Source organism: Alligator sinensis, unplaced genomic scaffold, assembly GCF_000455745.1.
Source record: "Alligator sinensis unplaced genomic scaffold, ASM45574v1 scaffold330_1, whole genome shotgun sequence".
Taxonomy (NCBI): domain Eukaryota; kingdom Metazoa; phylum Chordata; order Crocodylia; family Alligatoridae; genus Alligator; species Alligator sinensis.
Genome location: NW_005842178.1, coordinates 1,291,184 through 1,318,741, shown reverse-complemented (window position 1 = coordinate 1,318,741; position 27,558 = coordinate 1,291,184). Strand labels below are relative to the sequence as shown.

At 42.6% G+C, this 27,558-nt stretch overlaps 1 protein-coding gene across 1 annotated transcript in view; it reads left to right on the top strand.

The window, feature by feature from the left end:
• The window catches only part of DNAH3 (dynein axonemal heavy chain 3), a 129,549-nt gene that overhangs the window by 34,910 nt on the left and 67,081 nt on the right, over positions 1 to 27,558 (top strand). Inside the window, exons 9-23 of the mRNA XM_025207009.1 lie at positions 2,450 to 2,645; positions 8,357 to 8,482; positions 11,169 to 11,364; positions 12,166 to 12,345; positions 15,170 to 15,306; positions 15,469 to 15,574; positions 16,329 to 16,507; positions 17,787 to 17,971; positions 19,899 to 20,022; positions 21,090 to 21,243; positions 22,782 to 22,926; positions 23,309 to 23,520; positions 23,776 to 23,867; positions 26,281 to 26,395; positions 26,811 to 26,927. Coding sequence (XP_025062794.1) covers positions 2,450 to 2,645; positions 8,357 to 8,482; positions 11,169 to 11,364; positions 12,166 to 12,345; positions 15,170 to 15,306; positions 15,469 to 15,574; positions 16,329 to 16,507; positions 17,787 to 17,971; positions 19,899 to 20,022; positions 21,090 to 21,243; positions 22,782 to 22,926; positions 23,309 to 23,520; positions 23,776 to 23,867; positions 26,281 to 26,395; positions 26,811 to 26,927 — 2,264 coding nt within the window. The remainder of the gene's footprint in view (positions 1 to 2,449; positions 2,646 to 8,356; positions 8,483 to 11,168; positions 11,365 to 12,165; positions 12,346 to 15,169; positions 15,307 to 15,468; positions 15,575 to 16,328; positions 16,508 to 17,786; positions 17,972 to 19,898; positions 20,023 to 21,089; positions 21,244 to 22,781; positions 22,927 to 23,308; positions 23,521 to 23,775; positions 23,868 to 26,280; positions 26,396 to 26,810; positions 26,928 to 27,558) is intronic.

Sequence of the window (27,558 nt, the reverse complement as noted above, 5' to 3'; positions counted from 1 at the left end):
AGCTTGACCGGCAATTCACACCACTGCTCCCGCCACTGGTCCAGCAGGGACTATGGGGAGCTGCAGCCATGCAAAAATACACTGTAGACCCTGTCACCTGCCGGAGCGGCAGCGTGCAGTGGTGGGAGCCACTGTCCCCCCACTCTCCGTGACTACCTGGCCCCAGCTGGGCAGTGCTTGCCCCAGCCCCGGTCCCCGCCCAAACCCCTCCCTCACCACGGGGCGCATTGATCTGCCCCCATACACCCCTTTCCTTCCCCCTCCCCTTCCACCACTTACCAGTTGCACTCAGTATTGACTGATGTAAAGGAACCAATCCCATATTTGTAACACTGTTCCTATGAGAAAACTGGTTCTGAGTTATAATGTTTCGACTTAAGACGTGGTTTTGAGGAACCAATTGCCTCGTAAATCTGGGGGTTGCCTGTGCACCATTTACCACTCAGCAGGTGATCTCTCAAAATGGTATCTTGGAGGTGATCAATATCTGATACTTTAGACAGGACTAAGCACCAAGTGTGCAATAAAGCACATTGAGGGTAGACTTCTTTCCACAGCCTTGCAGCAATTTATTTATGCCCTGAAAAATTTCCCCTTCTTTTATGTTGCATATGGTTGCATGATAGGTCATAAAATTCTTCCGTCCTGGCAGTAATAAGGGTCTCAACTGCATGATGACCATAGGCTTTCCATGGACTGAAATATTTCAAATGCTTAAAGACACATTAAAATATTGACCTGATAGTGTGGCCTCTTGTTCTTCTATTATAGGACAGCATACAAGTGATGAATCATTTTCACTGTAATTTCCATAACCTTCAGTACCAATCTAGGTCCCCTCTAACTTCATGCTACATGATTTTAGTGTCCACAGTCTCTTTTCATATGTTGTATTTGTGTAAGAGAATGCCTGCTTTTCATCCATTGTGCTCACTTACACTTGTGCAAAGTAGATCTACTAGGTAAAGGGCTGGCAACCTTTTACTTGCCTTGGGCCATTCCTTGAGACCCAGCTGGCACTGCAGGCTATCCATCCCCTGCTGTACCCAAGTTATTCCTGCTCTGAGCAGAGGGGCTGATTTCACACTCTGCACTGCCTCCCCCACACTGTCACATGTCTTCTCTACGTTGTCTCTTGCCTCAGCTTTCAGAGTAGTTAATTCAGTGAGCAGAGGCTGCAATGTGGGGGGAGAAAGGAGCCCTCTGTATGGAGTGGGAGGGAAGCTGGAGCCCTCTGTAGGAGTCTGCAGCCAGGTTGTTAATAAAAGACATAGGCAGAAATAACATTTGTCATGTGATCGGCCCCTTAAAATAACTCTAAAGTCATGTCCAAACAGAAGAGTAACAGAAGAGCCCTTCTCTGATCACGTGACAAATTAACTCTCATTGTATGAGGGTTCAAATAAAGCTGCTCCTAAGTGGAGTGACTTCATAAATTTCTGTCTGCTCTGGCTGAAGCACAGTTTGACCTGAGCTAATGTCTCTGGATGGGAGGGGGAAAAGGCAGGGGGGGAAGGTCCCTTTTCTCAGCCCCACTGGAGAGCGGGGGGATGGGGAGGGGCAGTGGATTGAAGCCCCTTACCTCAGCCCCTCAGCTTCAGATTGCCGATCCTCCATCCTCCTAATCCAACAGCTAAAATCTGTTGGATTGGGAGGACTGATTTCTATGAATCGCCCTGAATTAGACCTGGGAGCTGCACTTCTGTCTGTGCCTAAAATGTAGATTGAGGAATTCAGACCAGATCCCACGGCTAGGCTGCAACAGGGTTTTACTGTACCACTTCTAAAACATTAACTGGATTGCAGGCTGGATTCAGTTTCTTTGCAGGCTGGATTTGGCCTGTAGCCCATATGTTTCTAACCCCTGTACTGGGATGTCATTCAGATTTGGTAGTGTACAGAACCACATCCTCCCACTGAATTCACAGAAGATATGGGCACTCAGCATTTCACAGATTAGACCTTGAATTGACATATTATTCTTTTCAGGTATCTTAAAGTGGTAACCATCAGAGTCATATTTCTGTATCTTTCAAACATTTATCAACATCCTCTCAATTCTCCTGAGACGCATGGAGGTATTGCTACCCCACTTGACAGGTGGCATGCTGAAGCACAGTGTGATTAAGTGGTCATGCAGGTGGTTTGTGGGTCAAACTAGAAAAAAATCCCCTTTCTCCTGAGATGGTTCTTGTGCCTTAGCCACAAAAATATCCTTCCTCTCTCATTTTTTTGGGAGCATAGCTAATAATATTCTCATTCTCTTTCTTATTGCATTACATTACCATTACATGTCTTTTGAATGAAATTAACTAAATGATACTGCATAATGATGTGCATTTCAAATAGCACACAACTATATTCATAGTTTCATGTGAACCAATGTTTATATGTACATAGGATTTTTAGTCATGCTTTTGGTCTCAATAATTTGTATGATATGTTATAGTTGATTACATCTTGATGGATCCAGCTGAGAGAAAGAGACTCTTCATTAGAAGTATCCCACGCTCTTTTCCTCAGAGAATAATCCGAGCACCAGTCCCATGGCATAACACTTACCAAGAAATGAAAGACTGGAATGAAAGCCATTTGTTCATAGTGAATCCCATGATGCATACTTTGCAACATCTCTGGTTTACTGAGTAAGATACCTTGTTTACTATATATTTGGTAGAGTAATTTTTCATTTTGTGTTTTACTTCAGTGCTTTTTTAGTTCTCACGTTTCTCTGTGAGGGGGATGCAAGGCATCACATTAAAAGCAAGAACCATATTCATAGTTTCATAGTTGATAGGGTCAGAAGGGACCTGAGCAGATCATTGAGTCTGACCCCCTGCTGTGGGCAGGAAAGAATGCTGGGATCAAATGACCCCAGCAAGGTGATTGTCTAGCCTCCTTTTGAAGACCCCCTAGGTCGGAACAAGCACCACTTCCCTTGGATGATGGTTTCAGATCCTAGCTGCCCTGACTCTGAAGTAGTGCCTCCTGATGTCGAGCCTGAACCTACTCTTGATCAACTTGTGGCCGTTATTCCTAGTTACTCCGGGTAGTGCTTGGGGGAACAGGGCCTGTCCCATTCCCCACTAGTCCCTCCTGGTAAGTTTTTATAGACAGCCACTAGATCCCCTCTCAGTCTTCTCTTGTGGAGGCTGAACAGGTTCAGGTCCTGTAGCCTCTCCTCGTAGGGCCTGCCCTGCTGCCCCCTGATCATGCGAGTGGCCTTCCTCTGGATCCTCTCAATGCTGTCCACATCCCTCCTGAAGTGTGGCACCCAGAACTGGACACAGTACTCCAACTGCGGCCTAACCAATGTCACATAGAGGGGTAGGATCACCTCCTTGGACCTGCTTGTGATGCATCTGTGGAGGCATGACAAGGGGGGGGTGGCCTTCCTGACCGCGTCCTCACATTGGCGGCCCATGTTCATCTTGGAATCAATAATGACTGCAAGATCCCTTTCTGCCTCTGTGCTGATGAGAAGGGAGTTCCCCAGCCTGTAGGTCTGCTGCTGGTTCTTTTTCCCTAGGTCCAGTACCCTGCACTTGTCAGTATTGAATCCCATCCTATTCTCATCTGCCCACCCCTGTAACCTGTCCAGATCTAGTTGTAGCCTGTCCCTCCCTTCTAGCATGCCCACCTCTCCCCACATCTTAGTGTCATCCAGGAATTTGAACAAGGTGCTTTTCAACCCCTCGTCCAAGTCGCTGATAAAGATGTTGAACAGTACGGGCCTGAGGACCAAGCCCTAGGGGACTCCACTGCTCACATCCCTCCAGGTCGAAAATGGTGGTCCACCACTACTCTCTGGCTGCAGCCCTCCAGCCAATTTGCGACCCATCTGACCGTGTACGCATCAGTGCCACAGTTGCCTAGTATTTTAATGAGAATGGGGTGAGAGACAGTGTCAAAGGCCTTCCTAAAGTCCAGAAAGACTACGTCCACCGCGACACCTGCGTCCAAGGATTTTGTGACCTGATCGTAAAAGGCAACCAGGTTAGTCTGACAGGAACTGCCCCTAATGAGCCCATGTTGGTTGTCCCTGAGCATCATCTCCCCTGCTGGTCCCTTGCAGATGTGCTCCTGGATAATTCTCTCAAAGAGCTTCTCCAGGACCGAGGTAAGACTAACAGGCGTATAGTTACCTGGGTCCTCCTTCCTCCCTTTTTTGAAAATGGGGACCACATTGGCCTTTTTCCAGTCCTCTGGCCAGAGCACCATGAGTACTTGTAAAGCCATGCCAGGGGCCCCGCAATGACACCTGCTAATTCCCTTAGCACCCTGGGGGTGGAGATCATCTGGACCTGATGATTTAAACACATCCAGCCCCACCAGAAGTTCCCTAATTAGGTTCTCCCTGACCCTAGGTCTGGCGGTGCCTCTCATGAGTCTGTCTGGAACCCTGGGGGAGATGTCCCGCTCCCTGCTCAGAAAAATGGGGGCAAAGAATTTGTTAAAAAGGTTAGCTTTTTCATCTGGTGCAATCACCAGATTGCCAAGCATGTCCTGCAGAGGCCCCATATTACCCAGTGCCTTCTTTTTACTCCCTATGTATTTAAAAAAGGACTTCTTATTATCTTTGATCCTGGTTGCTAGTCCTAGTTCCATCTCTGCCTTAGCCTTCCTAACAACCCCCCTTATAGTCTCGAGCAACAGAGGTATAATCCTTCATGATGATAGCCCCTCCTTTCCACCGGGTGTATGCCTCCTTTTTAGCTTTCATACATTCCTGAATGCCTTTGGTGAGCCATGGGGGCTTTTGAGCACTTTTACCTGCTTTGATTCGCGTTGAGACTGTCACCCTTTGGGCACGGAGGATCGTCTCCTTAAGGAACACCCACTCGTCTTGGACTCCCAACTCCCCTACCCACCGGGCTCTCAGTGCCTCTCCTACTTATCTCAACTCATTGAAATTGGCCCTCCTGAAGTCAAGGGCTACTGCCTTGCTGCAGGCTTTTGACACCCTGTGTTGGATAGTGAATTCCAGTAGGTGATGATCATTATCGCCCAGGTGGTCGAGAACCCACAGTCCAATCACCAGGTCATTGCCTGTGGCCAGGACCAGGTCCAGCAAGGCATTTTCCCTGATGGGACTGTGCACCTCCTGGGTTAGGTGGAGGTTCTGTAACTCGGCTAGGAAACTACGTGAGCGGTCAGACCTGGCTGACTGTTCCTCCCAGCAGATGTCTGGGTAGTTTAGATCACTCATGATGACCACATCCCTTCACTTAATTGCTTCTGTGAGCTGGCTCGAGATCTCCCGGTCCAGCTCTTCCCCCTGGTTGGGTGGTCTGTAATAGACACCCACTGTTAAGTCCCTTTCCCCACGACCCCCTTGTATTCTTACCCAGAGCACTTCAGTCTGCTCCTCCTCTGACCCCATCCTGTTTGTTGAGGACGTGTATTGCTCTTTGACATACAGTACCACACCCCCGCCTTTCCTCCCCATTCTATCCCGCCTGTACAGTCTGTAGCCTCTAATGTTTACTGCCCAATCATGGGTTGAATACCACCAGGTTTCAGTGAGCCCTACTATGTCCGGGTTTTTGTTAGCTAGCAGGAGGACAAGTTCCTCCTGCTTGTTCCCCATACTACGAGCATTAGTGTAGAGGCATTTAAGGCCTCCTGTGGGTGCTTGCACCATCCCCTTGATCCTAGGACTATCTGGACCCCCGTCACTTAGCTGGGTACTTCTTGTGCTCATCACCTGTCTTGGTTGGGAAGTGTCCTTGTGTCCCACTGTGACCCCATCCCCTGGCGAAGATACTTTAAAGCACACCATACGAGATCAGCCAACCTGGAAGAAAAGACACGCTTGACTTTAGGGGAGAGATGAAGCCCATCCCACCCAAGCATGCCCCCTGCGTGAAAATGGAGTCATTGTCAAGGAACCTGAGGCCTGCTTGGCAGCACCAACTCTGAAGCCACTGGTTGACCACTCCAGTGGAGACCTCATGGCGCCGTCCGCATCTACTTACCGGGAGAATAGAGGAGAATACCACCTGCTTATTGAATCAGGCTTTGTTTTTTCTCATGGTAGGACTGTGATGCCTGTGCTGTAATACCTGCCCCATGATAGCTGGGTGCTGTAATACCTGTCCCATAATAGCTAGGTTAAAAAGCATTGAGTTATTGAGTATGTTCACTGGCCTTCCCTGTAGTGTACCTGATCCTGAACTCATGGTGAACTATGGCTTTTCACTCCTTCAACTATGAGAACTAATGTGGGATGGGGAGGGGAGCATTAGTGATTCCATGGGGAGCTCTTTTTTCCTTTTCCCTTGTGACCCTAAAATGCATCCACATGTTGGGCAAGAGGTGGAAAAATAGTTTATTCTTTTCAAAAGCTGTTTGGACACAAGTTTGGCGAGTAAGCTTAAAAATAAATGAAAACATAAGGCGCTTGTACATGTGACACCATTAACATGTACACACGATGAAAATGTCACTTTGTGTGGCTTGATGGCATTACACTGTACACGTGCAAGACTTTTGTGGGTTTTAAATGACTTTGGATCATTGCAAACTAAACTATGTCTGAATGTATTTGAGTTTGCAATATTGCAAATTGCAACAATACAGCTGTCAGCTCACCCTCTTGCTGCAGGAGAGGTGGCAGGCTCCGCAGAAAAAAAGGATCAGGCCCCTCGCCACTTCTGTCTTCAGCAAGCGCCTGTGGGGCAAGCTGCAAGCTGCCAGTGGGCCAAACGGCCTCTGAGCTGTGAGAGGCCCCAATCCTTCCCTCTGTGGCAGCAAGGTGCCTACTGAAGGCGGAAGTGGTAAGGGGCCTGATCCTTTTTTCTTTTTTTGGTGGAGCCTGCCTGTGGCCAGGGGGTGAGCTGCTGGCAGGCCAAGCAGCCCCTGAGCTGTGGGGGGCTCCAGTCTTTCCCTCCTTTTGGGGCCGTCCAAGTGGGTTGCTAGCAGGCTGGGTGCTGCTCCAGCTTGGATCGAACAGTTTCCTGAGCTCACCTGTCCAGGCAGCCCTGGGGGGTGCTGCTGCCATGGAGAGAAGGCCTGGGGCCCCCCACAGCTCAGGGGCCATGTGGCCTGCTGGTAGCTCACCCCCTGGCCACAGGCAGGCTCCACCAAAAAAAGAAAAAAGGATCAGGCCCCTCACCACTTCCGCCTTCAGCAGGCACCTTGCTGCCACAGAGGGAAGGACTGGGGCCCCTCATAGTTCAGAGGCCACTTGGTCCACTGGCAGCTTGCAGCTCTCCCTGCAAGCTCTTGCTGAAGACAGAAATAGCGAGGGGCCTGATCCTTTTTTTCTGTGGAGCCTGCCACCTCTCCTGTAGCCAGAGGGCAGGCTCCAGCTCTGACAAAAAAAAAAACCCCAACAAAAAAGGATCAGGCCCCTTGCCATAACATGATGGAAAAATCGAAATGGTTTAGTCCTCAGGTTTTTAGTCTATGCCCCACCATTTCAATTTAGGGGCATAGAATAAAACCTTGGGGATTAAACCCTTGTCACATGTACAAGCACCCTTCTTACAACAGCTTCTGGATTTAGGCAGGAACATCTGTTTCGTATCTCCATATAACTGAGGAATCATGGATGTGCGAATACCACTGAGACCAATTCTTATGTCAGAATACTCCATTCTTGAGTTAATATTCCCAGATGAGATGACTAATAGCTTTTGGCTTCCCAACCTAATATCTGAAAAAAGCCTGGGTTTTAAGAAAATGGGTGCTCATTTTTTTCTGAGAATTAGGTCCTCTAGAGTGCCTCCATTTGGGCATGCAAAATGACAGGTCACTTTTGACAATTATGAACTCCCATTTTTTCTTATGGCTTTAAGTTTAATATTTATTACTATTAAAGCATTGGTTTTTGTGCAAATATTTGCACTTTGTGGTAAGGAATCTAAAACATTGATTTGGGACTTAATTTACAGAACCTTGCAAACTGTGATGTGCGTCTTGTGATGCACTGAATCACAATGTATGAAAAATTGACATGATTTTGACTTTTTCTCTTCAGAAAGGAGCCAGGGCCCACACTTAGTTCTATTTTTGTTACTATGTGATATGAAGAGAAGTAGCTGTCCCTCTGCATGTTTGTGTTTGACCAGGTGGAATAATGAATCTAGAAAAAGGGACAGAAAAACCCCAAACTAATTTTAAGAAAAAGTTATTGTAACATGAATAAGGGCAAATGCAAAATGAAATTCACGCAGTCCTGAATTCTTTTTTTTAATAGCAAAAGTGTATTAAAAAATATGTTTAGCAATTTAGGAGAGAAATAGCATGCATCAAGTTAACTGCTTATAAGAGCTTCTCCTGTTGCATTTGATTTACTTTCCTTTAATTTGAACTCCTCTCACCATCTACATTTTTACTTTATTTTCTGTAGATTTAGCAACCTAAGATTTGTTCGTACAGAAGAAATGCTTTCGGGTGAGCTGCCGCTGTTGCCCGATGAATTTGAAGAATTAATTCAAAGACATTGTATGGAAGCTCGTGATATTCTTCAGAAGAAGTCAGTACTATGCTTAGGACTGGTAACTAAACAGAATGTTTTTAGGATATGAAGGCTTAACTTGGTCAGTAACTACAGAGAAGAAATCCTATATTAAGTGTGTGTTCCCATTTGTTCCTACAAAGGGTTTGCACGTGCAGTTTGGAGGGATTACATGCAGTAAATGTTACCAATGCTCCACATCCTTCTGCTTTATATCAAGCAAACTCCTGATATCTTTTGTTTTAATGAAATATTCAAAGAAAGCACTGGCAATTTTTTTGGTAGTAAGTATTGCCTGATTTGCTTCAGTATATTAGCTGCTTGCATAAGCAAGAAGTCAGGTGCACATTTTACTGATTTTTATAGATGAAAACTCACACCTGCGTGTTCCAAAGGGCCATGCCCATTTGCAGCAGTGTCCATACTTAAATAATTGACCCCAAATCCTAAATGAAGCCATGCACATTATATTTACATTGGGTCTGATGTCTCTAGTATTTAGAAACTGTTGCTGTTTTAAGTGATCAACCTAGGCTAAAAGCAGTAGGCCAAGTTGTGCAGTCAACAAGAGTTTTTGTCAGAAGAAGCACTTGATACAGACTTTAGTTGTAGGATAACAATCCCTATCTACTACATGAGGGGATTCTGATAAGCTGATTCCCATTGATTTGAGTAGCATACTGTTGGCTTTTAAGTACCTGATCCAGAGCATACTGTCAATAGAAAACTCGCATCAGCTTCACTTAGCTTTGTATCAGGCCTTACATCCTGAGGCATCTCTACTACAGGGAAAAGAAATACTGAAGCACAGACAAACATTTAATTTTCAGGCTGGTGTCATTGATTATGTGGCAAGATTCTTTAACCATGTCTGCATGTGGAAGCACGTGCTACTGTAGGCTTTTAGGAAGCTAGCCCAAGAGAAAGGAAGCCATCTCATTAATGAAGCTTTCCAAGTTTTTGGAACATGGGATTTGTTGTCAGGTCAGAATTTATTTGCTACATTGGTCTTGCCTAGAGCTGTGTACTCAGGAGTAGTTTAGAAACATAAGCAGGCTGAGAACCTTGTTACTTCAATCCTGTTAGAATGAATTAAGCAAAGACGTGCTGGGGACTCTTGGGTACTCAGGGTTCCCTTCTGAGCTGCAGGGTTTTTATCTGAAACTGGTAATGTTAATCTGAGCTGTTTGGTCTCCCCTGTGTGAAGCCTTTGAAATTGGTAAATCTTAGACTGAATGGAGGAATAGCACTTCTATTTTATGCTGCTCACAGAGGAGCGTGAAGGCAGAGCTGGCTGTGAAGAGAATACAAATGCACCTCTTTTCAAATGGATCATTTCTCTCTCCAATTCACTACAACTCTTGCTTGAGTTCTGTCTGTTTCAAAGGGTTCACATAAAAGATATGGACAAGCTCAGGTTGAAAATACAGAGCAAATATCTTTGTATCTCCTGGGTACTAATGATAGAAGGACTAGCTAGCTTTTAGAAACAAATATTAAACCCAGAAGACTGTGGCCACATACATACACAACTACCAAAGCAAAAGCCAAAATATGTGATTGCTCCTGGGAAGGGAAAAGAACTATTTAAGCTAAAGGACAATGTTAGCACAAGAACAAAAGGGTATAAATTGGTCATGAATAAATTTAGAGTGGAAATTAGAAGAGGGCTCTTAGCCATCAGGACTAAGAACAGACTGTCAAAAAGCCTGAGGCTGAATCAATGTCTTTGCAGTTTAGCCTAAACTGCACAGATTAAATTGAAACAGAAGTGAACAGACATTTACCTTGGATTCAGGAAATGCAGCCACATGCCTGTAGTGGCCCAGGCCAGAAGCTGGGGGAGGGTGGGAGGGTGCTACAGCTCTGCTCTCTGGCTGTGTGTTCATTGTTTCTTCCTGATGCCCCTGAGGTCTCTGGGATTTGCAGTCCAGAATTACAACAGCAGGACTCTGCAGGGTTACTCATCACTTCCTCTTCCTGGTTCCAGGTGTCTCTGGTCTTTGTAGTCCACAGTTGCAGCCAGCAGTAAGTTTGGGTGGGGGAAGGGGTGTTTAACCCCCCTCCCTGGCCTCAAACCCCAGCTGGCGTTTGCCTGGCGGGGTCGGCAGTCCCCCTCGCTGCAGACTGGGCTGCATCCTCAGCTAGGCTTTCTCCCCTCACCTCCTTGTCAGCCAGCCCTCACTGCTCCAGCTAGGGAGCATAGGTGTGGGGCCAGCCCTGTTCTCTGGAGCAGACAGCATAGCACAGCCCACGGGTGAAAAGCATGCTGGGATGCTGGGGGACTGAGATTTAACTTGAATCAGGAAGGGGTCTGGGACAGAAGTTTCATAAACCAGTTTGACCCAAAACAGTTAAGTCTGATACTACGGAATCTTACAGGGCTGCACTGTGAGCGCTTCTGCTGTGGCTTCAAACTTTGCAACTTCTGAGCTGTCAACTGCACACCTTAGCACCCATGCCACCCCAGTCCACAGATTATAGTGGTTAATCTCTTGGTATGCATTGAAACCAGTGCCAAAAACTATCCCCAGAAGGCATCCGAAGCACCAACAATCCTGTTTTCTAAAGGTTTTCGGGACGGCCTCTGCTAGGTGTCTGTTTCACTGGTCTTTTAGGTGATGATTTAGCACTAGTTTCATGGCATGCAGCGGGTTCAATCTGCAAGGTTTTAAAACAGGGTGTACTTTGTTTTTTATGGTAGGTGGATCCCAACCTGTGCATCCCTCTTCATTGATCAGAAAGAGAAGTGGCTTCATTTGGCACCTCAGAACGACTATGATTCCCCTCAACAAATTGAAGAATATTTTGCTTCTGTAGCAAATCTCATGTCATTACAACTACGTGAAATGGTTGTTAACTCTTTAGAAGATCTCCTTGCATTTTTCATGATACACAAGGTATGTGGAATGAAGTGTTGTGCTGCTGTTGCTTTTCAGTATGGTGTAGAAAAAATGATTTAAGCAACTGTAAAATGAAATACTTTAAGGGTTAAATGTCCTAGATTCTTTTTGCTTTCAGGAGATATGCCTTAATTCTGTACAGCAACCCAGGCTTCTTGTGTGATCTAGAACAATTCATATGAGTAAGAGATTGCAAAATAACTACCATAAATAACAAGTTCCAGAAGCTTCCAATTATACCTGCAATGAGTGTGCATTTGTTTTCTTTTATTATTTTGATAGGCCTTGATCCAAAGAGTGTTAAGTATGTGTTTATCTTTAAACATCTGAGGTCTCATTGAAGTCACAGGTTCTCAGGTTCCTGGGATCAAGCATATAGACTCATAGGTGACTAGAACTATTTGCTTAGGCATTTATTAATATGACTCAGTTTTCCTTGGTGCTAGGTGTTATCCAGACATTTTGTGTGCTAGGGGGTTCATGTCAGACAAGTAAAATTGTTCTTTTAAAAAAGAGAATAGTTTCTTAGGAGTTTGATTCTATATAGTGGTCAGTGCTGTACTTCCATTGAATCATTGAACACAGAAAGCAGTGAGGCCCGGGTGTACTGAAAGGATATAAGTGCCTAATTCCCATAATTTTCAGTTAAGAGTTAGGTGCCAAAGTACTTTTGGGGATCTGTACCTGGAAAGATTGGACTTCAGATCAGGGTAAGTGAAAAATACACCAGTGGTGCAGATTTGTGCACTATCTTGATTTCATAAGCAAGTATCCTTTTCTTTCCTTCTTTTTCTTGAGGATGGGAATGACTTTAGAGAACCTTATCAAGAAATGCAGTTCTTTGTACATCAAATACTAATCATCAAACTCAATGTGGAGGAACCGAAAATTGTGTTTGAGCCACCTATGAAAAAATGTTGGGATTTAATCTACCGTTGCTTCATGGAGATCTTGCGGAGTTCAGAGGAACTTCCAAAGGTACAGAGTAAAATAAAAGAGATGGAGTGTACTATCATGAGGAATGTTCGGGTAGAAACCATCGACAATATAGACAACAAATGGAGGAGCGTGTTATAAGTGTTATCCATAGTATGATAAGCCTTTTCAATGATTGCAGAAAAACATGGAAAGGATCCCTGTTTTTATTTAAGCTACTTTATCACATATTTGATCTCATGTATGGTTCACACAGAAGGAGAATGTGTAGGCCAGTGAAAGTATACCTTTGCTTGCTGCAAATTTTCTTATGGCAACTGATTTTTCTATCAATACTTTAAATGGGGACACAGTGGTAAAGAAGCTATGGCATCTTGCTCTGGTTACAGAGGTGCACATTCGAGCCTCTCAGCACATTTGTACAGAAGGCCACAGACCTCCAAACTGTACCTGGGCACCTGGTCATGCAGACTGAGGTGTTAAATGAGGTCAAATGTGACATCTCTGTCTACTGTTAGCACAAAAATTTGCCTGCTTAATTCCACTGACCTGAGGGGCCATTTAGAGTCAGGTGAACCTTCGACATGTTTTGATTCTAAACTGGAGCGTTTTTTATTTTTCATATATGTTGGTGTGACAGACTTGGGGAATCTGCCCCAGCATTTGATGCCAGCATTTGATGCCAGACTTGGGGAATCTGCCCCAGCATTTGACTTGCCTGCCCTCACTCCCTGGCCTCTCTCACCTCCTATCTCTCACCTGCCCCAACTTGATCTTATGATATTTAACTTGGGAAGATGCCTCCAGAGGCCAGGGTAGCCTCCTCCTTGGTGTCTTTTTTGTCTAGCCCTCAAAGCACCTCTGCCTCCAAACTCCAATCCTTGGGGCTTCACTTCTTCAAACTCTGTGGGGTGTAATTCACCTTTAAGGTGATCCTGGCTGTGCCCTAGGGGCTAGAATAAGGGATCTACTTAAATGGTGGTTTTGCGATTTTTATGGAAACTGCAAAACATGCAGTTTCTGCAATCACTGTGAAAAATGGTGTTTCTGATGATTTCGCATGGAATCACCCCCCAAAAATAAAAGCTTGCTGTAATACAAAGAAAGCACAGCAATCCCTGCAACCATAGAGCACATGGTTTGGGAACTTAGTGTCTGAACTAGTGGCGTAGGCTCAGTGAAGGCACCAGTCGGGAAAGTGAGAGGGTTTTGGTGCCATCTTGTAAGAAGCCAGGTGCAAAGCTGCAGTAATGCTGTAGTCTGAAGATGAGTGATTGGCCATCACAGCCAATCAGTGGCAAGGGGCAGGGCTGCCGGGGCCCTTTGACTAATCAGCGGTGTGGGAGGGGCTCGCTGCAAAAAGACGGTGAAATTGGCTCTGCATGCCGTGAGCAGCCCGTGAAAATCCCTTTATCTTGCCATGATTTAGGAGGTCTCTAGCTATAACTGTGGCCTCCAACCATCCCCATAGCCATGTTCATGCCTCACAGATATCAGTTACCACTTGGACAGGGCCTCCTTGCCCAAACTGACACTGGGTCCCTCAGGCCCAAAAGCCCTCGTACAGACTTCAGCCTTCCTAGCTTTGACTATTTTTCTCTGGCTGAACCCCCTCAGCCCATGATCACTGCTGAAGACCTTGGGCTCTTGCACCTCAGCTCTGGCTTGCTCTCTGTACCGGCCCCTGGGGTCCTTGATCCCAGCGAGGCTGCTCTTGCTGTCTGTGCCAGCCCTTGGGGTCTGAAGCCCCAGCAAGGTGACTCTCAATACCAGCCCTTGGTGTCCCTGACCTCAACAAAGCTGTTCTTGCCCTGCACTATCCTGGGGTCTGTGGCCCTTACAGGGCTCTATGCTAGGTGTTCCTCAGGCACCCTGTGGCCTCCACAGATCCTCCATAGCCACAGTCCGGTCCTCCAGTGTTTGAACTTAAACATAGAAGAAATAACTAGAAAACAATGCAACTCATTCAGACCCCACCAGGGCTATACCAGTTGCCACATTCCTCCCCTAAGGAGCTGACTTGATTCCCCAGCTCACAGGGTACCTCCTTTTTCCTGGCAGTCAGCTGTCTTTAGCTCCTTCCCCTGCAGCCTGCTGGCATGGATTGCTAGCCCTAGTCCAAAGGCTGGGCTTATGTACAGCTAAACCTTGCCCCCTCCGGTCATCTGATTGGTGTTCTTGAACATGGGCCCAGGGGTTTCTGTTCAGCCTAACAAGTTGTTGGGACTCTCCTGTCCTGGAGTCCTCATTGGTTACCTAGCAGTTCCTGCTGTTGCAGGCTTTCTTCTGGATGCTTATCCAAAATGCAGCAGACCCCAATTCAGCTATCCCCTCTTAAAGTAACAGGGGGCTCTGGCTCTTTGTTACAGCTGGGAAACTATGAGCATTTTTGCCTGCATTTTATTCCTTCAGTTGTGGAATAGTGTCCTTTAGGCTATCTTTATGTTCGTAAATGAAATGTCAGCATCGTACACCCAGTTTTCAAATACAGGCTCCAGCAGAACAGCCAAGTGTTCCCAGTGGTATTTAGAGATCGACATGTCAAAGCCTAGGTGTACATTTTATGCCTCTCAGTGCTATTTTGAGTGACCAAAAGTGATGTTTGAGCTGTTGTGGCTCAGACTTAGTGTTCTAGGCTTTCTCTGATTCTGGCCCTGAGGTGGCAAAAAGCACTGAAGAGTGCTTCGAGTGCATTTTCAGTGTTGAATTATGGATCATACTAGTGTGGCATGGTACTGTTTCTCCCAGATCACTAGGTAAGTAGAATTATACACTTTTTTAAATGATGGTGTGGGTTGGTGAAATGCCTTCTCCTATTATTATGAAGTGTTGTATCACTTTATTTGCATTATGGGGGTCCTTTTAGGTAGAAGTTCAAATCTTTCCAGAATTAAAAAGGGATGACCACATTCTTCGTACAGTCAGACCAGAGGAATCTTTGGTTTCAGAATATGTGAATAAAGCTGCAAGGATATTTGAGAACAACACAGTCGGTCCACAGAAGTAAGTTTTGGCTTTTAACCTCTTGCTAATCTAAATCCACTATATGATAAAATTGTGTATAAACAATTAGAGTTAGTGCCATTTGTTGAATGCTTACTTCCAATTGCGGTGAGTCCTAACACTGGCATTTTGTTTTTATTTTTATGTTCTTTTGTGTTTTAGGTACTTAAATGTGTACAGGAAATACAGTGATCTTTTGAACAACAAGGCAGAGCAAGAGGTTACTAATTTTTTGAAGGAAAGCCATTCCTTAGAAGCTTTCACCAAGGTAACATATTATACTATTCACACAGCAATCAACCTCTGCACAGCAGTACAGAGATGCAGGTGACAAGTTTCTCATCCCAAAGACATCCCCGGTTGGACTAGACTATGATGTCTTGAGGTCCCTTCCAGTCTTACTTCTCTATGTTATATGATCTAAGAGGTTTTACTTTAAGGGCTTGATTCATCCTTGGAAGTGGAGGGTACTTGCAGTAATTTACATTCCCTCTGTCCATAGGGAAGTTGTGCTAATAGAACAGATGATAATACTGTTTTCTATGCATTAAGCTGAGGAAGGCAGTTTGTGTTCCAAGAAGAAACCCACTGCAGAGGAGTATGCAGGTCATGCACTGAATTAGTACATCTCCTTGATTCTTCCTTGCCAGCCTTACTCGCGTTCTGAGCTTTCCTGGCTGAACTAGTCCCTAGCTAGGTGCAGCCTGCAGGCAATATGAACCACTGTATCACAGTGAACTTTCTACAGTTGGGGTTCTTCAGCCTGGTTCTGTGGTGGGGGAGAGCTGAAACCTAAACATGTAAATATGGGTTATTTCTTATTCCTGTGGTTTATTTCTGTGTTAAATGTATTATCTACTTGGTACATTTAACCAAGAACAAAAGAACAAATGTTCCAAGAACAAAAGAACATTTAACCAAGAATAAAAGAATAATTTTTTATTCTTTTGTAGCATTTGCCCCCCCACGCCCACCCCATGGACTCTAAAGAAACTAATAGGATTATTTTTCCCCTTTTGCAGAAGATTAACAGTTTAACAAAACTGAAAAAAGAAATAGCCTCCATGCATATCACTGTCCCTCTCGCCATGTTCTGCCTGGATGCTTTAAAGCTGAATGAGGAACTTTGCAGTCGGGCCCAAAATCTTAAAGATAGGCTCATTGAGTTTGAAGTGGATGAAAACAGAGAATTAAATAAAAGGTACATGTATGCTAGATTGCTTGGCTACCACTACATTTTGGGTTGATGTTGTATATTAGTGCCTAAGGGACCTTCACCCCTCTGATGGATTTTATATTGTTAATCAGATATGCATGGAGGATCCCAGGTTGTGTATTTAAAATTGAAGAAAGGAGGTCTTTCATTTTTTTACAAAACACTTAAATTAGGCTGTATCTGGGCACATGTAAACATCACAGTGAAAACACTTGACAATTATTTCCTCTTTTGCTGACTTGTCCGGCTGAGAGCTCATGGTTCTCCGTTTTCCCTGCAAAAGCTGATGCCCATCTAAAGCAGGGTAAGGGCTGTAGGTACCTGTTAGAGAAGTATAGGCCCTAAATTCAGGTGCTGACAAATGAAAAAAGAATAAGCTTTTTAAGATGAATTTATGTTGTGATAATACTGTACATGAGCCACAGAGCTGTTCCACGTACAATGTGCATCATCTTTATAGCTCATGTGTATCATGCCTTATATTGAACATGAGACAGATTACAGCTGGCCCATGACAGATCTGTGTGTCAGGATCTGCATGGGGCAGCCCCAGGTACCAGGACATGGCTGTGCCATACTTGATTGGGCTGAGGGCAGAACTGGTTCCTGTACCTCATGCCCCAATCTGATCACCAGAAGCAGATGAGTGGGGTGCTGTGAGCCTGACATTAGAGAGCATCTCCCCAATCTTGGGCTCACTACACCCCTTTAAAAAGTGTGTGTGGGGCTGGGCTGCACATGCAGTTTTTAAGGGTTCGGGTGCATTGGTACCTCAGGATCAGGGAACCACTCTCTTTTTTTCTCCCTCTGCATTCCCCCCCGACCCCTTTACCCATGTTCATTTTTATTTGGAGGTCCATTTTAGCTTTTAAGTTTTGCTTCATGCTAGATGCAGTGTTTTGTATATGTTGGCAAGAAATTAGTTTTTGATTTTTTTTTAAAGTAAGTTTCTTTTGGTGTAAGAGTTTAAATCTTAGGTGGATTCTAAATGCAGGTGTACTTTTAAGTATTCCAGTGGCAATTTACTGTCGATTTGACTAGGATTCTATTGTATGGACATTTCAGTTCTTAAAAGAGAGGTAGGATGATGGAACTGAATGAATGACATAAAAGAGCATCCTTAATTGTATGCCTGTTGTGCATATTCGTGAGAATATCTCAATTGTAAAGATGCATTAATGACAAACTCCATTAATAAGATCTTGCACCACTCTTTATTATTAATCATCATAATAATATTAATATGTCTATTTTCTTGTTGTAGCATTTGCAATCAGTACAAAATAATTGCAGACAAGGTGAATGAGATGCCTTTGAACACTGAGGAGCTGGTGGAGCTTACTGCCTACTTAAAAAAAGCCAGTGAAATCACTGTTTTTAAACTGAGACGTGAGATCTCTGAAGCAGCCTACAGACTGGAATTCTTGACGGAGTATGCTGACCTTCCTTGTATGTTTTAAAATACAGAATATAAAAGTCTTCATGGGGAAAATGTATAAAACAGAGGCTACTGTTTATCCGAGGTGCTAGATAAATTATAGAACTTCTATTACGTTTATGAAAGGTTGCACAAAAAAAACAAACACCAAATAGAAAGAAAGAAAAAAGCGTTTTCTAGAGGGAATTGATTTTGCCAGGATTCTAGAGGGATTCAGCAGATTCTAGAGGGAAAAATACAGCAAGAAAACAATTCTTCTCTTCCATACGTAGGACCTCTTTACTAAGGACTCTTTCAAACAGCTGCTATGTTATGTGCAAGGATTGGTTGCACTCCTGGTTATATTGTTCCCTGCCATACTAACAAAACCAAATCTTTGTTTAGTGTAGGGGTGAGGTGACCTTGTCTGACAAATACCTCTGATTTGATGATAATAGAGATAGTTTTGAAACTCAGATATCATCCTATTCTGTCATATCAGTGTAAATGTGGCTATACTACACCACACTACTATAAATCACACTATTCTGGGGGGGAAAATTTTCCCCAGGGAAGTCAGGAATCTATATACACTGGTATATGGATCATGTGCCCATAGAGCTAATAAGTTTCAAACTTGAGTTAGGTATTCATTTATTGCAAACGGCCTATTACTGATTCCCCTGCCACCTGATGGTAAGGCACTGTAGTAGAATATGCTGCAGATAGCTGCCTCTGGGGAGCTGGTCATCTGTTCACTCTAGATGCTGGTGTAACTTATATCCATGTACAGGCAGTCCTCGACTTACAACGTTTTGAGTTACAACATTTCGCACTTACAACGTTTATAAATTGACACCCTTTTTCAACTTTATGATGTCAGTTTCGACTTTACAACGCTTGATGTGATGCAATGCCACGCCAGCGAACAAGTTCGCTGCGTTGCTCATCTCCCTGGAGAACATCTGTCCAAATTTCCCTGGACACTTTCTTTAAGAAAGAAGACAAGACTCCAGAAAAACCTGCAGCCAAGACTCCTGATAAGACTCCAGCCAAGAACCCTTCAAAAAGTCCAAAGAGCCTTTCAAAAAGTCCAGCAAAGTCACCTCAAAAAAGTCCTTCCAAATCAATATGATTGCTATTTACAATATAAATACATTAATGTAGCTATATTACTCATCTATAATTGATCGAGTACAAAATTCTGGGGTATTTTTAGTGAAAATAGGGTATCGGGCCTTGGTTCAGGAATGAATCCCTCATTTATAACATTGTTTCTTATGAGAAAATTGGTTCCAAGTTACAATGTTTCGACTTAAGACGTGGTTTGCAGCAACCAATTGTGTCGTAAGTCCAAGGACTGCCTGTATAAACTCATGTAAGTGGCAGCAGGGTAAATGAATAGTGTATCTGCACCTTTAAGGCTTGCATACATAGGGGACACCTCGATCATCCCAGGCCACATCTTTAACTGTTCACTACATGAACTCCTTACTCAACTCTCACATAATACTTATGATAGCAAGGTTCCCAGACAAGAGCACACCCTAGAACTTAAAGCATATATTTTAATAGTTTTGGTTTGATTTTATAGTATTTTGATTTCATCCCTTTCAAAGTATCTGTCTCAATTGAAACCTACAAGACCAAATTTTGATTGCTCCTATACACATGAGCCAAGAATTTGTCCCTCTGTTTATAAACCAATATAATAATCTTACATGAAGATCGTCCTGATTTAGAAACCAATCTCAGCCATGTCAGCACTTTTCATGCTCCCAAAAGTCAACATGACTGTCTGATCTATTTTTACTTGCAAGCCGAAGGTACAAGATTGGGTACTATTTTTTGTAACCTTTCCCTAAAAGTAGTCTTAACCATTCTGCATGTTTGTCATAGTAACCGCCCTATATTTCACTGTTTAAAATAATTTCTTAAATAGACTCTTTTTTAATTTAGATGATGACTTAAAGCTGAATAGTACTGTTTTCCACTGGCCAGATGAGATTGAGATAATCTTTGAAAAAAGCAGAAACCAGCTGTTTGTCAGGAGGGATATAGCAGAGACAGCTCTGAGTAAAAGGTATGGTATTAAATTAGGATAGTCTCTTGTACTGGAAATGGGAAAGAAAAGAAAAAAAAGAAAAGACTCAGGACCAATGAAGTGTGTGGTATTGTCAAGTCAGCAGATTGCAGTCAAAGGAAACTCCTAGCTCCAAGTTTTAAATAATCTTTCAGACTGGAGTTTTTCTTGTTTCTGAATTGGTCTGAAGGGTGGAAGGAAGGATGGTGCTAGGATTTACATAAATTTATTCCGTCATTCCTGGGGTATAGGTTGTAGCCATGTTGGTCTAAGGACATGGACGGACAAGGTTCTTTGGGTAAATCTGATATCTTTTATTCGATCAACTCAAATAGTCAGAAAAATTCTTCTTTGCAAGCTTTCGGCTACAAATATCCTTTGTCAGGCTGAGGAAACACCTACAGTTGATCTGTGCTCTTCCTGGATGGAATGAATAGTAAAGAAGCCATAGGCTGGTATGTATGCAAGAAAGCCATTTTCTTTCTTGCACGCACACCAGCTTTCTTGCATGCATACCAGCCTCTGGCCTCTTTATTATTCATTCCATTCAGGAAGAGCACAGATCAACTGCAGATGCTTCCTCAGTCTGATGAATGGTATTTATACCTGAAAACTTGCAAAGAAGATTTTTTCCAATTATTGAGTTGGTCTAATAAAAGATATGAGATCCTGTCATTTCTAAATTATACCCCAACATATCGGGTAAAAGCTTTTCTCCCATTTCCAGCCATCATGTATCTTCATGTGGATAGTAAAGACAGCAGGCACTAGCAGACAGAGCCTGGAGCTATTATATGTTTTAAAAGGTTTCTTTAGTTATATTTCTGGCATTGTTACTGACTTGTTGTCTGGAACTAAAAAAGTCACTCAAACTTTGTGCCTTGGTTTCTTCATCTGTAAAGAGGAAACCTTACACAATTGTGAGGAATAATTATTTAGGAAGTTGCGTTTTGTAAGTGATAGGTTAGCTTTCACTTGACAGTCCTCTTTATACTTCAAAAAAATTTCAAAACTTATAAAAGGAATAAAGTCTAAAATGGTAACGTTTCTGAACTCTTTTTAATTAGGTGTTCCCGATTTGAGGAAACTCTAAAAAAATATGAGAAAGAAGTAGAAAGTTACAAAAAACGTGATGTCATGATTTTGGAAGAAATGAAGAATAATGTTGAGAAATTTAATGAGCTGGATAAGAATTTGGATGATGCAATGGTAGAATTTGAGGTTGGTATTTATTATCTGACTCAAATGTTAGTCTATTCAGGTAAGCTCATATCCTGTTCTTTCAGAGTTATGGACACCAATCATCAAGTTGACTTTGAAAATGATCCCCAAATTTGCAGATGCACATTGCCATTCCCTTCTATTTACTAAAGCTGGTTTGAAGAACTGGATGTTTTTGACAATTTTCATTAAAAAAAATCATCCTTGTATGACTGAGGATGAATCCCATATCTACTGAACGATTGAAATTGTTGGGAAAGGAGGATGGCTTAAGACCCAACAGTTCTTGGGCTCAGTTTCTGGCTCTGCCATAGCCATTTTATGTGACTTTGAGTAAATCATTGAATCGCCTTGTGCTTCACTTGCACAACAGGAAAACTAAGACAACAATGCTGCTTTTCAGTCACTCTTTATCTCTGTTACCTGCTTATACTGGAGACTCTTTTGGGCAAGGACTGTTCCTTATACCTTAAGGTTATTTTCTTGCATATAATCTGCACCTGCATCTGTGCATTACTGGTACATATGAAAAAAACAATTCCCCACAGGTCTGGAGATTTGGTGGCAGGGGAGCATACCAGTAATGCTGCCACTACTCCACAGACCTGTGGAGACCCCCCCAGTCAGATGACATGGTCCCTGTGCCAGATTTGGCTGATATGTGAGGTTGGTCTGCATCTGGACCTGATGCACTGGGTCAGATGCAGCACATGACCCCGGACCGAGCAGGCATGGGGTTGGATGTAGTCTGCAGGGTCAGATCCAGCACATGGACCGAGGTCTTGTGTGCAGCATTGGGTACAATTTGCCTGGATCGGATCTGCCATGTCACCTTGGACCCAGTATGTGGCCCCAGGCCTGACATGATGGTTGGACCCAGCACACTAGGTTAGCCTGTAGGCCCTATCTGGTGTGTGAGGCTGGAAGAAGGCTCAGGAGCAGTCTCATCTTCCTAGCTGCTGCTACTCAATCTGCTGTTCAGATTTTTTTTCTTCAAGCTGCCGTCTAAAAGCAAAGTGTATATTATATATAGCGGTATGCTGTACATTGGCTACCTGATCTTCATTAAAGCCTCTAGATTCTACTATTATACAAAATAACAGAAAATAACACAATGGATACAATTTCCCAAAATGTCCAAGTCCCTTTTCCAAAAGTAATTTAAGCACTTTGGTGCCAAAGTCTTATTGAAAGTCAATGGTACTTAGGCTCAGAAATGGCTAAACCTGGGCTAGATGGACCATTGGTCTGACCCTGTATGGCATGGCTTATGTTGTAAGTCATTAATGAAAAGTCTGCTAAGACCTGCTTTTTTAAAAGTATTTGAACACTTGCAGTCTTCCAGCCAATAGGATTTTCAAAAGCATATAGGTGCTTAATTCCCTTATTGAATTCCCACTAGACTTTCACTGCATTTTTTGGTACCTTAATACTTTTAAAAATCTAACTGGCTCTTAGATACTTTTATCCTATGTTCCATAACAGAATTCTTCAGTAACAATGGACTTCTTAACGGAAATCATATTTTTCCCCTAAAGGCTATTAACAAAGAAGAGGAGTTATTGGAGCATGAGAAGAGTCAGTTTCCTTTGCTGCAAGCTGTAATTGTAAATAAACAACCTTTTGAGCAACTTTGGATAACAGCTTTTAATTTCCATACCAAGTCTGAGGAGTGGATGAATGGTGAGGATGATAGGGCTTTGTGATAAAATTTGCCATTTTGGAGTTGTCTGAACTTGTATAGAATTGTAACTGGGCCTCAGCCCTGAGTGCCTGAAATCACTAAACTGCTCTCTCTCTCAGTGTCTGTTTATAAAATTAGAATGATACTACTTGCTCATGCAGATGTTGCAAAGATTGATTGGTTTGTCCTGTGCAAAGTTTTTTGGGGTGGTAAAATGCTATGTAGAGGTGCTAAATAAAGTTGTGGGTCTGGTATTTTGGAATGCAACAGTTTACAGTTGTTTACAGTTAAAAAAAGAAAGGTTACAAATACCTATAAATCTTTCTAGTACTGAACAAGCATCAATATTTTCTTAGTGTTCATTTCAAATTATACATGCAGGACCTCTTCAGAACTTGAATGCTGATGTTATCACTGAGGAAGTTGGAAATATGTGGAGGACCATGTACAAACTTTCTAAGACTTTTATAGATCTTCCTGGACCAAAGCGCTTAGCAGAAAATATGAAATTTAAACTTGACAAGTTCAAGCAGCATCTTCCTGTCCTGTCTATTGCTTGCAATCGAGGAATGAAGGAGAGACACTGGGAACAGGTGCTGTTGAAATACATACTAAACAATTACATTTTCTCCTTCAAAATAGTGATTGTTCTGATACCCCCATTCTTTATTCCAAAAAATTCCACAGTATGTAATTCCACTAAAAGTTAGCACATGTTGGACCCAATCTTGTAGTTCTAAGGGTGCAGAGCCAACTCTGGTGGAATGAGAGTCTTGCAGTCCACTTCAGTAAACTCCAGTTACACATTTACATCTTTATAACCAATCCTGTGTTCTATTTATTTTCAGATTAGTGAAATAGTAGGATGTGAGATCAGACCTGATGAAACTACTTCCCTATTAAATATGTTGGAATATGGATTATCAAAATACATGGAGAAGTAAGTAGTACATCCTAATTCTAATTTCTTTTAAACATAAAACCCCATTGATACACTTTTCTAATCTGATAAATTTCCTAACCCCTTTAATCCTATTAGATATTTTTTCACATTTTAAAGCCTTTAATTTTTCACTGATGAACATTATTGACTTAAAGGTGGAAGTTTCAGAAGTGTTGGAGGAAAACAAATCTGACATGAAAAGCATTGCACGTTGTTCTTGTAAAGGTATACTTCTGAAAATCCCACCCCTATTTATTCCAAAATTCTCTTCTGCACCTAAACTGCAGCGTAAAACTGTAGAGATTATTATCCTCAGTTGGTGAATTAGAAAATGTAAATAAAATCTTGCTAGGTGACATTAGTCAAGGGAGCAGTGTCTAGAATGGCTACAAGATTTAAATGGCATGAGTGAATTCTGCAGGTTATCTCTTATAAATGACAATAAAGCATTCATCACATCATCATATATTTTTAGGTCACATTTCTCAGTAAAATTATTTTAGGGAACTTGAAAACATATTTTTGGTACTATTTTAAATATTTTTTATATCTGCATATAAAGCCAAATGCCTTGGTACCAATTGTCCAGCTATGAGGACTTATGGACCTGTGTGCTAAAAGGATACTGTACATACTTACCAAAACTGAGTATTTGTCTAATGTTCCTTAGGCTGTAGGCTCTTTTAAGCAGAGAGAATATTTCTTTTCTGTGTTTGTACAAGCCTAGTGCAATACAGTCCGGCTCACTTGATAATTCAAAAATAGAGGAACATGGCACTGAAAAGAACATTCCAGGTTGCTGAGTCTAATCACCTCTTATCACATGTGCTACATCATATGATCTCTTTCATAAACTTCATGGAGTTCTACCTTGAAATCAGGTAGGTTTTGCTTCCACTGGAAGGCTGTTCCAGAACTTTATTCTCTAATGCAGGAGTGTCAAACTGGTTTGGCACCCCAGGCCAGATCTGGCCCATGGGCCTTCGTGCAGGCAAAATCTGGGCCCACCTGTGGAGATGGGGTGAATGGCGTCAGAGAGCTGTTAGGATTGACACAGCTGTTGCTTGCCTCACTGCTGATGTACATGGATTTTGGGGGTGCACCTCACCCTGCCACCAAATTCTTAGCCTTTCTAAGAACCTGGGGCCAGACAAAACAGGTCTGTAAGCAGTTTCAGCTCTTGGGTCATATTTTTGATACTATTGCTCTAATTGTTAGAGACAATCTTCTGATTTTCCAGTCTAAATTTATTCTTGGCCAGTTTATACTCATTTATTCTTGTGTCAGCATTGTTCTTTGGTTTAAATAGTTAGTTATTTTTGTTCCCTGTTGTTTACGCCTTTCAATGTATCTATACACAGCAGTCTTCATTTTGCTTTGTCTGAAGAACCCAGGCCCTTCTAGTCTCCTCTTTTAAGCTTTCAGTTCCCTGGATCATTCTAGTATCTCTTCTCTGTACCTAGTTTTATTCATGTTCATCCTTCTGGAATATGGGTGATCAGAACTGCACTCAGTATTCTAGATCAGGTCTTACCTAATTACAGTGTCATCAGTGCTTCTACTTCTCTCTTAGACATACCTTTCCTGATAATACCCTAGGATCACATTTGCTTTTTTAAATTGTTTTTGAATCACATTGGCAACTCACAGCCATTAGGGCTGTGCGAAATGGCACCATTCCGTTTCGCCTTGAGTTTCGACGGTTCAACAGAACAGTGTTTTGTCTTGAATTTCATTTCGAGTCGAAACAGCTGTTCTGTTCCATTGAAACAGAAAGGCTCTTTTGACACTGTTTTGAGTTTTGCTGGGGATGGGAAGTCAGCCCAGCTGGGATGACTTCCCATCCCCGGTGCTAGATCCTGCCGAGGGCAGCGAGGCAGCCCAGCTGGGCTGTTTTCCTGGTCCCCCGTGCTAGATCGCACCGGGGGCGGGAGGCAGCCCAGCTGAACTGACTTCCCATCTCCAGCCTATGGTCGAAACATTTCAACTAGCCTCGTTTTGTTTCAAGGCTATTTTGAGGGCCTTTGTTTAGTTTCGATTTTGCTGTTTCGACCTCGAAATTGGTCAAAACAGTGTCAAAACGAAATGTCTGACGAAATTTTGCACAGCCCTAATAGCCATCCTGTGATCACCTAGTACATCCAGGTTCTTCTGTTCTGCTGTTTTCAACTCATGAGCTCCCATTTGAAATACGGCCTGTTACATATTTCACTGGCCTTTTTCGTGTGTAAATACAAGGCTGAAATGCATAGACACTTCAGTGCCATGCATAAGTCTGCATGTAGGTTCTGTAGGTTCACTCCTATGTTTTCTCATTGAATTGCCTTTTTTCTTTCTCTATCCCAAAATTGTTTTTCACTTGGAATGTTTTGTTTGTAATATAGTTAAACTACATTTCATTTTAATCCAGATTGGAACCTATAGGAGCAGCAGCTAGTAAAGAATATTCCCTAGAGAAATCCCTGGACAAGATGAAATTGGAATGGGTCAATATGCATTTCATTTTTGTGAAGTACAGAGACACTGTGAGTAAAGGTCAACTAGCAAATTGTTAAAATGAATAAATCTGCACTGACTTACAGCATTTCAGCAAAATCAGTGTAGTTATTACTGATGTACAGGAGTATCATGAAGTAAAATCAGGCATGATAGCCCATGCAAAGTTATTAAAATATCTATCTGTAGGTAATTTAATGACCTATATTACCATAGCATCTGAAAGTCTTTTTGGGTTTGTAGTATTTATCCTCACAACACACATGGGAGGCAGGGGGGTTTTATTATCCTTATTTTCCATGTGGGAAACTGAGCCACAGCAAGATTAAATGATTTGTCCAAGGATACAGAAGAAGTCTGTGGTAGAGGGAGGACCTCTAAATTTTTTAGACTAGTGTATCAAAATAACTTAATTTGCTTTAACTAAGTGTGATACATTTACAGAACACCAGCATCCTGTCAGCAATTGATGACATTCAGCTTTTGCTCGATGATCACATTGTTAAGACACAGACAATGTGTGGCTCTCCATTCATCAGACCAATAGAAAGTGAATGCCGGGTAAGGGAAAGCCAGTTTGATTGCATTTACATGTCTTTCATAATATACTTTTCCTGAGTGTTTTAAGGTGTTCTGGCATCATAAGAAGTTATACATTTTGAGTTATTTCTAAGGAATACAAATATTCATGCTGTTTTTTCAAAGAGCTTTGAACTATTGGTTTCCAAAGAAGCAGGTGCAACACTTGCAACGAAGCTAAAGGAAAATGTAATTGTATGGCCACACTGGTTGTCAAAATGTTCAAGATTTTTTGAGTCCTGTATCTTGGGAATAGGCTGATGGATTTAAACTGACCTTGTTGATTTGTATAATAAGAAGTAGCACTCTCATTTGTGAGGGAAATACATATGTAATTTTGTGGCATTGTTATAATCCACACATTTTTTCAAAGTTGTTCTTCCTGGTGGCCTACCTGTCTGTTCAGGTGCAGTTTCATGGTAGGTTTAAGATATGAAGTCATTCTGCAACACATTTTTGATGAACAAAGGTGTTAAAGACTGGACAAATTCAAAAGGTTTACACAGAAAGTAGAGATTCTTGCCACCTCCAATTAATATTTGGTTATACTTTTGACTAATTTTCATGATGTCAGTCCTTTAATTCCATCTGTTCATTGGGTCATTAGCCCTAG